General features: G+C 38.0%; 1 protein-coding gene across 1 annotated transcript in view; it reads left to right on the plus strand.

Annotated features, from left to right (window-relative positions):
• Nucleotides 1-4,807, plus strand: part of LOC143036161 (uncharacterized) — a 61,633-nt gene extending 56,826 nt beyond the window's left edge. Inside the window, exons 10-13 of the mRNA XM_076203412.1 lie at nucleotides 1,119-1,242; nucleotides 1,973-2,250; nucleotides 3,412-3,516; nucleotides 4,415-4,807. Of these exons, the coding sequence (XP_076059527.1) occupies nucleotides 1,119-1,242; nucleotides 1,973-2,250; nucleotides 3,412-3,516; nucleotides 4,415-4,807 (900 nt within the window). The remainder of the gene's footprint in view (nucleotides 1-1,118; nucleotides 1,243-1,972; nucleotides 2,251-3,411; nucleotides 3,517-4,414) is intronic.
• Nucleotides 4,808-11,641: the final 6,834 nt, after the last annotated feature.

Here is an 11,641-nt window from a genome sequence, read left to right on the forward strand (position 1 = left end):
AAGCTCAGTTTCAAAGTTAGTATGTGCATTATGTCTAGTTTACTGCACTTGTATCTGTCCCCCCTCGAGACAAGAGACAAATATGATTATGACAAAGTAACTGTATATATAAACGTACACGCAAAGTACAGTCCTATTCCATTAAGTGCTGTTTTCAAAAGAGTATCAGTCAGAATATAAAAGTTGTTTCAAATAAAAACCAAATTTAATTATTCTAATAACCTCACGTTGTACATTAACTCATTATTTGAATTTCAGCAAAAATAGATTACTCGATAAAAACAAAAGTTCTCTGTTTTATCTGTTTGAAAGCTCTTACTTTTCCACCAGAGCTTAATCCAACAGCAATAGGTAGTCGTGGGGGAGGCATAATGTTCCCAAGAAAATATCTTTCTTTTCATTCCGACATTTCACATTATCTTCATTTGTTTCCTTAATTACCCTGTCTTTGAGATATTCATTTCTTCCGTTGAATTTGTAATTCGTGGTTCATCATTTTCATTATCACTGCTTGACGCAAGTGTTTCTTTTATGGAATCTGATCGTGTTCCACTTGCATAAGTAGGGTTGTCATTTTTTTCATGTGATTCTCTGTAATCCTTCAGTTGATTGTTCTTTAAAGAAGAAAAATACTTGTATAGGATCAGGATAGGATAGGATATGTGTTGCATTTCTATTATGTATCATGCTTGTATGGATAAATGGATGAATATATGTGTAATTTGTGCATTCAACACGTAGGCTATGCCTGCTCGTCCTGTACTCTTCGTTCATATATATTTTCAGCAGAACGAATAGAAATGATTTAACTATACTTGTTTCAGATTGAAATAACTGCCTGCTGTTTGAAACCCAATAGAATGAGTCGTTTATTTGATGAGTAATTTAGTATTATTGTCCATGTGTGTAAAACAAGTTGTATCAGTCACTGGGACACATCTACTGGTCACATACAACCACTACGACCATTCAATTAATATCAAAATTTGTTTTTATTGTCAATGTTATCTCAACCTACATCTTCTCCCAGTGTGTTCACAATATATAGAGTATTCGTGGGACATTGGACACAGCATTGGAACCTGTATGATTACATTTTATTATCGAACGTCACGCAGGTGCTCGGGCTGAAGGCAGGATTGCAGTACAAGATACGCGTGGCCACATTCAACCAGTATGGGTTTAGTGCTGGGCTAGAGTTCAACGCCTCAACGCTACAACCGACACTCCATCCTAGTCAAGGTTTGTTACTTGAGAGAAGTTGAAATGATACATCCCAACCCACTGTTTTCTAGTTTCAAAGAGAAGATACAAGAAGTAGTTTCTGTTTCATTATGAGCGAAACATTCATACGACTATTTAGTTCTTTCCTACCTCTCCTGTGCCCAGTGCTGAGCCAAGTTCAGTGTCGGTGAGAAATCTATTTTCCTTCATATTTCTTATTTCTTTCCCATTGTTGTTCCCATATTTTACCTGTTTATTTTTTCTTGTTTATCTTTGAATATATGAATATGTGCCTAATGTCTTATACGAACACATTCTGTATCATTCGTGCTTATCTCTCACCAGTATTCCCACAGCGTTTCGCTCATTTTCATAATTGTTGTCCGCTTTATCTAATTGCCAAAGCTTAGCGCTCTTCTTTAGCCTTTCATTACGTGGAAATTAGTTTTAATTTTACTTTGAAAACGCTGGAAAATTATTTTTCAGCGTCGTTGTGACAATTTGTACTCTAGCTAACATTAAATCCTATTTTGTACTAGCATAGTAACATTAGCGGGGTTTGTTGGTAGCACATAATAAACAGAAAGTCTTATTAAGTCGTTAAGGATTATTGCGTAAATTGTCTGCCAAAAGATGTATTGGAACACATAACTATCGACTAAAATGAGGCCGTTATCATATACTACAAGTGTATTGAAATGTGTTCATTGAACAGAACTTCATAGCTAAGGCCCAAATTCGTTCGCAGATGGTCCCCTGGAAGCAGAAGTCCGCGAAGAGACTTCCGAGGAGATCAGAAACTTGGGAGCTCTGCCCACCACCCTCTCACCCACGGCCGCAGCTCCGCCTCTGATCGTTCCCATCACAGTAGGAGCCGCTGTGGGGCTCGTCATCGTCACAGTAATAATAGTAACGGCAGTCCTTGTGCGGCGACGATTAATACGAAGGCCTAGACAAGGCAGTGACCCAACAGGATCAACCTCATCCTCATCCTCCTTGCCACCGCCTCCACCACCTTCGAAACAAGTAAGTATGGGACTTTTGTGTCTTGGATTGATAAAGAATTATAAATAAATCGGTTAGACTCGGACACGTGCGTATATGACGTCACCATTCTTGAGCCCCTGGGCAACTGGAGCCGACGCCGACGACCACTCAAGTAACGTTACGATCCAGGGCTCACAAAGTTCATAAAAACGAGAAAAAAAATACAGTACAACACACTAAAAGTACAGTATCCTGTCCTTTATTAAATTATTGTTTTTATTGGAGGGGAACCAACCTTGTTTGATGTTATATATATCTTTGTTGTGGCAAGCTATTTTCAACATTATACATATCAGTTGGTTTAATTTTCAAATTGTTCTAAGGATAGTGTTTGCATCGTAGGCCAGAAACAGATATGGTATTTTTTCCTTTCATTGTGCAAGTGTATGTGTGTATTTACCATAATTGACATGAATTCTTTTAATGATTCTTTTGTTCTGTGTAATTAATGTTTTGACCATGCCCAACTCGTATCTGCTTTTCTATGTTGGTTGTAATTTCTTGGATTGAATATTCTGGTGACTGATATCCGTAGATTTCTCCCTCCCTAATTATTCTAGTTTGCATTTGCCTTTGTCCTTTTGTGTTTCTCTCCCATTCATTTATATTAAATTCCTCTTACTAATTTTGGTTAATCTTATAAATTGCAATATTTCAATTGAGATTTCATCTGTTATTCTTATTTGCAAGCCATCGGCGACAATATCGTACCAAAGGAATGACAAGATCGTACCAAAGGAATGAATTCAGAGATTATTAAGAAGGGCACTAGCAGAACGGAGGGGTAGAAGTACAAAATGACCAGCACATTTTATCATTATTATCATTATCATTTATTTATCTATTTATTTGTTCTTTTGTTTATTTGTTTATTCTGCCATGATAATCAAGTAAATTTACCATCCATGTTTTTTTCATGCGTGGGTGGGTTGCGGGGTTGGAATCTGCACATTCATATTTGTGACTGTATGACGCTACTGCAAGAGCTTACATCTTTTACTAACACATCACAATGATGCAATTACCTACCAATAGTCATTAACCCAATTATTTAAGAACTTGTTACCATAGTAGGATGTTAATAAGGAGATGAGATTTTTTTTTCTCAACGAGTTTTCTTTCGTTGCGTTCGATCGACAGGACAGCTGTGGAAGTTCCGCAGACGACGTTGTCCCAACGGCCGTTCCTGTCCTGAGCAAGCTGCGCACAAGTACTCCGTCAACGCCCAGCTTAGTTACTAAAAAGGTAAGAATCTAAAAATTCACCAATGCAACTGAATTTATTAATTGCTGTCTCGAGTATCGCTGGCTGCAAAATCCGTCGCCCCACAGGGGCTGACATTGGTCTGTGGATCTCTCGAAGGGAAAAAAGTTTGGTTTGTTGTCCGAGTTGCATTGATGTGGGGCTGGTTTTGTCACCAGGTTATAGTAGTAACAATATATATATATATATATATATATATATATATATATATATATATATATATATATATATATTATATATATATATATATATATATACATATATATATTAGTTTTTTAAAGGTACCAGTTTTTCTATTCTTGGGGTCAATATTGCACCGAAGTGGTGACGTGATAGAGGGATTAATGGAAATATTTCAAGAATTTTTCTTTTCTTTAGTGGAGACAAGTCTCTAATCATAAGAGCATACTGCGTGACTCTGGTCCATAGGGATGTCACGAAAGTCCCTAAATTATTTACTGCATAAAATTCATACATTGAATAATTCGCACGGAGTTTTAGTAGTTCGAGAGGAACAGTTATCGGTTATCAGGAGTACAGTCGAAGCTGATAGAGATCCTGGGCCTGATCGAGGGACCGAGTGTCAGCCCCTCGTGGTTGCACCTCCAGATGGAGATGAGGGTGAGTTTTGAAGACGGGCGGCAGGGGGATCATTCTATTTGGTCTTATTGTCGCTAAATTATACAACAATTAAGTTTCGTTTCAGAACAATGAGTTTAGCATCCCTAATCGTATTTTTTAATAAAAATGGGAATTTCAGGGAGTGCAGTGAAGTAAATATGTGATAAGGTAGAATATATGTATTGGAATGAGTTGTCAGGGTACAAAAGGAGAAAGTATAAGAATTTTTTTCTTTCTATAAATAACATTTTCATTTCAGAACGAATCTCAACACTGCTTGCCAGAAGCAGCGGCAGTTCTACCTTGTAAACACCCTCCCCCTCCCCCTCCACCCCCTCCACCTCCCTCCAGCGACGCACTCTCAGCGTCATCTATGGACATTGCCGTTCTCTCGAGCGAACTTACCGTTCCGCTAGTCCCAGACGCCGCGTCAGATTTGTTTGAAAAACAAATGACCGCGGGACGGTTACGCTCGCCGGCCATGCCGTCGGCTCATCAGCACTGTAGAAGATCTGCTGCCATTCCACCATCTGTTTTTGTGATGAGGAAAGTCAACGAAAAGCAGCCCCCGGCGAGACAGAAAAACACGCAGGAGGAACTACAAGAACATGGAGCGGGTAGTTTTAAGCAATCGAGTGAAAGTCGACTGTAATATGTTTATGGAACTACGTAGTGTGATTTAAGTGCAGTTACAGTGATGATATTGACAATGGGAGTCGTGCATACTTGGAGTACTTTATTTACAATTCACTTGTATATCTATTAATTCATTTAGCTATACTATTTATTCCTTTGTCCGTTTATTTGTTTGTTTAATTGTTTATCTATATGTGTTTGTTTATTTTCTTTTAAGGAGATAAAGCGAGTGCACATTTCCCGTCGGTCCAGCTGTGTGTGATGTGATTATAAACTACATAGATGTTAATATATTTGATGGATTTGACAACAGATGGAGAGAAATAGTCACAAGCCCATCTGAACAAAAAAAAACGGCTGGAGCATGTAAAAGACAATATGGAAAAGGAATCTGAAAATGAAGGTAGGAATATTGGAAACAGTGACTTGTGTAAATGGGATAGCATATTGGTGTATGTTGAAAGGGGCGAAAATAACCTGGCAAGTGCATTTACTAAAAATATCTAAAAGATATTAAATCAAAGAAATAAGATAGTTTTATGAAAAAGTAGAGCATGCACGGAATAAAGAACAGGACTCAGAAGAAATGTGTTATTGAATCCGAAACGAAAATGGAAGGAGAGTGTATGAGAATACGTGCAGAGAAAATAGGAGAGCGCGTTAAGGGAAAACACCTGTGATAGGAGGAAGAGCAAGGATTTTTGTTTTCTTCTAAGAGAGACGTACTGTCACAAGCAGCCAAATTTGACCCACGATATACCAAAACGATCCAAATATATTTGTTATTATTGTTTTGTTTAGTATATTTATATACGAATCAACAACGATTGACGTGCCGTATGTGCTGGCATATAAGACGCAGCTGTGTTTTACAAGGAGATTTTTGATGGAAAAAAACGGACTTATTACGAAATATATATAGTTTTATAAATTCATTTAAATTTACTGATGGAAATTTCTCAGGAGGAATTAATGCTATGTTTTGCCGTGTTGACGGGAACAGCAGCAAATGTGTTAAGGACTATATCGCCGGTGATTAAGCCTGTCTTTTGTACAAAACAGGAGCGATAATTTCATCTTGATATACCTGGCAATAAATCAATGTGATGGTATCGCCGTTAACACAATATCGCCATTGTTAAGGGGACTGCGGTTCAACAAAGATCATTCCAGATCCCTTTAACCGTCCACCACTGACCACTCCGAACCATGAGACTCAATGATATGACCGCATTAGACGCAGAACGATGTTTGCATGTCAACCGCGTCTTATATGCCGGGAGATACGGTATTTGTGTCATTCTGTAAGACGGTGGCTCAAGTTCAGGTGTCCACAGTATCAAAACAGTTTTCCAAGGCCAGCTGGAAGGAAGGCGAGGGGAGGGGGGTGTAGGAGTAATGGCCACACAATAAAAATTCAGTAACATTTCATCGCACCACGTAGGCTCGTCGCACAGCCAACTGTTCAGATCCACAACAGGGTTAGTCATTTCTTCAAACTATCGAAACGAGTTTAAAAACATGTCGGGTGACATCTCCAGATTTTATGAAATGGAATGTGTGTAGGTTGGTCATAAGTAAAGCCCCTTTACAGTAGAGAGAGCCCACCCCCTTCCCAAGGGGGGAAATGTATAAAGAATCCATCAAGCCCTGCCTGTTGCCCCGGCTGTCTAGAAGAGTCGACTCCGGGGTACATTCAACCACTGTAGTTGGCAGGATTGATCGACTAGAATTTGTCTATAAACAAGCTCGCCTGACCTTCTCTTCGACTTCCTTCTAGAACCGATGTGGGAACAGACGAATCATTTATCTCAAGTGAACAGTACTGTGTGTATTAAAGAAAGCATCGAAAAAAAGATCATTGTTTCTGTTTTTGGAAAGTGAAATGGCCTAAATCTTCCGTCTGTTCCTCTCTCTGACTCGTCCTGTGCGCGTGTGTTCGTGTGTATGTTTGTTTACCTGATTTGCCTAATTGTGACATACAAGAAAAGAACAACACAAACAATCCTGGCTCTCCATCTGTGTGTGTGTGTGTGTGTGTGTGTCTGTCTGTGCGTGTGTGTGTGTGTGTGTGTGTGTGTGTGTGTGTGTTCGTGCATACTTAACTGTAAGTAAATACAAATTTACTTTCAATTTCGTTTTTTGGTTTCAAGCTGTTCTGTGAATTAACCCATGTGCATGATATACTATTTTATTTTTTTCATTCATCATTACTTTTCCATGACCTGACGCTTTCCCGCTCCAAAGATATTTTCTTTCAGTTTTATTCACTCCTTTCGTTGTTCTCGGCACTTCGAGCATGTTATCATTTTCTCTTCTTTCTTCTAATGACAGCAGTTCCAATAATTATCTTTCTTATGTTCATCTTATATATATATCTTGTACATTCATTTATCTTATATTTATTCTTTCTTCGTACCTTTCTTCACGTGGTTTACCTCCTCTTTACATTTTCTTGTTCTTGTTTATATTCGTAGTTTGGTCCCAAGGTCACACCACCGCTGCATAGGGTGAACAGAGAGGTCATCTATGGTCAGTAGCGGATCCAAGATCAAACTTGGAGAGGGGGGGGGGTCAAACCTGAATTTTGTAAATATAGATGAAGATTTGGGGGAAGCAAATCTGAATTTTTTAAATAGAGATGACGCTTTTAAATAGATGTTCTCTGTATCACGAATACGGTTTTGAATATAAATTGAAGTATATGTTCTCATTTGATTTAGTTTATATCAGAATATTGGGCAAAAGTAGTACTTCCTCTTACATTTTTTAAAAATTCACCCACAGCAATGTGTTGAATATCCCTCCAATTACTATCACTGAAGAGTTTTATTAAATTCCGGGAGGGAAATCTGCCACTATATATATCACTGCTTTCTGCCACGTACCGGTGTACACGAGTCAGGTTTCTCGATCTCTGCAATGAGGTCATGAAAAAAAAACAAGTTGGATGGGGGGGGGGCCCGCCTTCACCCCCCCCCCCCCTCTGGATTCGCCCCTGTCTATGGGTTTTCTCATCCCCTCCGTCGATGGAACAAAAAGCTTATTTTCGTAACAGTCTGTATGCCTTGGTCACGATCCTAATGATGTCTTTGTTGGGCAACAAATGAACCTTGTTGATCTTTATTTTTTTTTTATTCCTCATTGCTTTGATGGTCTCTTTTGTACTTTTTTCTCTCATTCCAAATACTTTTTTTTCTGTGAGGTTTGTTTTTCACTCCAGGCGAAGTCATATCATTTTAGATTTTTTTTTTTCTTCAAATAATCCAGTCCTCTTCATTTATTCTCTTTATGGTTATTGCAAACACACGTAACTTGTCGTTCCTTTTGATCAAGGTATCCGCTTGTCGATTTCCTCTATCCTGACATCGTATCCTTTACCACTGTCTTCATGTATCGTCCCCAGGGAGTCCCTCATTCATTCCAAGAAGTTTCTTTTAAGCCCTCCAGTATACCCCAATTTCCATAGTAAACCTTCTTGAGGTACCTCACCAAAAAATCTCTCTCTCCAGATCCAAGTACACACAATCCAACCACCTATACACACTATCTTTTATGTTTTGAAACTGAATTGAATGTCCGCCTATTTTCGAAGTATTTAATCTATCTGTCTTTCGCCAGCCTCATATAATTTAGTTATCATACTGATAATAAACACAAATCTGTAATACAATGTGTTCTTACATCCTGTTCACCTTTCTCCAGTCCTGATATCCCGTTGGGCGCTGGAATTATTCTCACGTCTATTCCCCACTGGTTTATATATTTTTATTCTTTTCTACTTTTATCATTTTAACACAATATTCCTGTTCCCATTTTTTTCCTCAGTGAAAACTGGAATATGTTTCATTCGTCAGCATGAGTTTATGCCTCTTCATAAAACTTCCCATCCACTGTTAACTTAGATTCTTTCCGTGTTCCACGTGGTCTACCTGCTCTTTATATTCTCTCAGTCTTGTTTATATCCCTAATTTTGTTCCAATACGCCAGCGCAAACCAGTAAAATAGCTTCGGTTTGTTATGTTGATAACGCCTTTTTCTCAAAGTTCCTTTCTTCTTTACTTAGACTCGCGTGTTTCTAGTTGTTCTATAATCTTCTTTTCTTTTGCTCTTTCTTTTATTTCTCTGTTTTCCACAAAACACATGACAGACTTATCAGTTGCCCCATATCTTTTGTTAGATCAGTTTTTTTTCTATTGCTTTTATAACCCTTGACACGTATGTGTTCCCATGCGAGTTGTAGAAATTTATTAATATTTTTCATTTCTCCACAAGTTCTTTTGTAGTCATATATTCCTCCAATTATACTTAAAAAGATGTCTACAAACACTTTTTATTGTATCTGTTTTATTTGTATGATTCGTTTCCGACTCTTTTTCAATCTCAGTTGTAAATAAAGTGCTACATGGTCACGTTTTCCAATGGGACACGTATACATTAAAATGAAATAAATCATATAAGATTATTTGGTAAGCAGCAAGTCCAAGCTTGCTGGTGTGTTGTCTATTCTTACTCTTGTCTCATGTTTGACTCATTGGGTCATTGTGATATCCATTCAAGTCTACAGACTCTGTATCCACAATTTCCAAGTTGGAGATCAACATTAAATTGTAGTTTGGTCTTTACTGAACGTAAAATATTGGGTTCGTTTTCCAATAGTTAATCATTAGTTTCTTTATATTTTATTTTTCTCGATGCCGTTTTCTCGGATTTTGATTTCAAGATTAAGGCCTCTGGGCGATGAAGGTTGCATCTCTTGTTTCATCCTTTCATTATTCGTTTCTTTGCTTGATTGACACTTACTTTTCCTTATTCTTCCTTAGTCTCGTATCTCCAGATCCAAATAGTCTCATAAAATCTTACCTAATACTTCCCACGCCATATTGATTTTTTCGTTCACCGTAGTATGTGACCTGAACCTAACCCATACGATTCTGCCTGGAGCATACTAATCATCTTACCTCTCTTTCTTCTTTCTTTCAATGTGGGGACTTCCAGTTTATTCGGCCCTTTCTTGAAAGGTCTCTGAATGGGGATTTTTTTTTATTGGGGGGGGGAGCAAGACAATTGCTCCGTATTCAAATGTAGGGCGGATCAGGTCATCCGTCCATATAATGAAACGCCACTTTTGTGTGTATCAACGACTTGCATCTCACAAAAAATCTTTGTGTGTGTGTGATATGGAGACTTAATTTGTATTATATCTTTATCATATTTTCGAAAAATTAAACCCTGTTTGTCTTGTCTCTCAAGTTCAGTTCGTTTTCGTGTGTGATTGGTGTGTGGGCGGGAGTATAAGGTTTCAGATTTGGACTGTTTAATGAACAAGAGTGTGTAATGTCGATACAGAATGTGCAATTGGTTATAATTTGCCATTTTACTGCTCCAGCACGTATATGAAGATGTGATTTATCGTATTGGGAGGCATTTTTTTCATGGATGACTTTGTATGGAACTATTTTTATACCACGTAGATTTCCTAGTCGTACTGTGAATCATTTATCTTTTAAGTGCTGTCCTTTGAGCATGGAATATTTTTTCCTGATACAAGACAATAGGACTTCAATCATCGTATCACCATGACTGTAATATTTCTTTGTGTCATCAAATAAAAAGACCTTACCTGAATGCTTACAACTATTTTTTCAAACCTTGTCATCTTGCACTGAAACACGACATTGCGTCCTCATAAGAAGGATTTTTTTATAACGATGAAAAAATCTGTTTCGCAACAGAATAGGTGAAGGACTTTGTTTTTACCGCTTCTGTAAGACATTACAAAATTACAGAATCCTCCTTCAATATGACCTACATCTGGACACCGGTATCTTCCTTCAAGATCGTAAGTATTTCAGAGGCACAGGTGGAAAAGCACTTCAGCACCCGACAAGGTACACAGTCCACCTCGCGGTGTCCTGGGAAGAACTCTCTTCCTCGAGGGGAAATTGTTAGGCCACATCGGCCAACTTACCCATTTAGGTCTGTTTTGGATGGTGCTCTTAAGTGCAGCAGGCCTGATGGCCATCGGCCCTCAACCCGTGGGGGAGTTAGTAGCCCAATCGGAGTAGGTCACACTAGTACTGAAACACCAGTACAATAGTACTAGTACACTAGCACTATTGTAATAGTACAAGTACAAATGTGCACTAATACTAGTACAAATATACACTAGTACTACTATACTAGTCTACTAGTAATAGCGTAGTACTAGTGTACTAGAACTAGTGTATTTGTACTAGTACTAGAGTACTAGTTTACAAGTAATATTATATTACTATACTGGTACTATTGTACTAATATACTTGTGTTATTACACTAGTGGACTATTACTAATGTACACTAGTATTAGAACACTAGTACTAGCAGACTAGTCCTATACTACTAGTGTACTTATGTACTAGTATAGTAGTGCATTAGCACTAGTGTACTAAGACTAGTATGGATATGTACTATTAATATACTAGTACTAGTGTACTATAATAGTACTAATGCATTAGTGTACTAGTACTAGTGTACTGTTACGAGTACATTAGTACTAATGGTAGTGCACAAGTACTAGTAGTACAATACTACACTAGTACTAATACACTAGTACTAGTTCATCGGTACTATCAGTACATTACTACCAGTAGAATACCAGTCAACCAATACCAGTACTAGTACACGAGTATATTAATACTAATGCAAGAGGCCGGTAGATAGAGGTAGACATTTCGGTAGATCGAGGGGTAGGAGGAATGGAATGTAAAATTTATAGTCATTTTATTAGGTTGTTATGATACAATGGCCGACTGCGGGTTGCATAGTTGCAGAATGGCAGAATGACAGAGTTACCGTCTTATGTTTGTAA

This window comes from Oratosquilla oratoria, chromosome 2 (assembly GCF_046742065.1).
Source record: "Oratosquilla oratoria isolate Oo_2021 chromosome 2, ASM4674206v1, whole genome shotgun sequence".
Taxonomy (NCBI): domain Eukaryota; kingdom Metazoa; phylum Arthropoda; class Malacostraca; order Stomatopoda; family Squillidae; genus Oratosquilla; species Oratosquilla oratoria.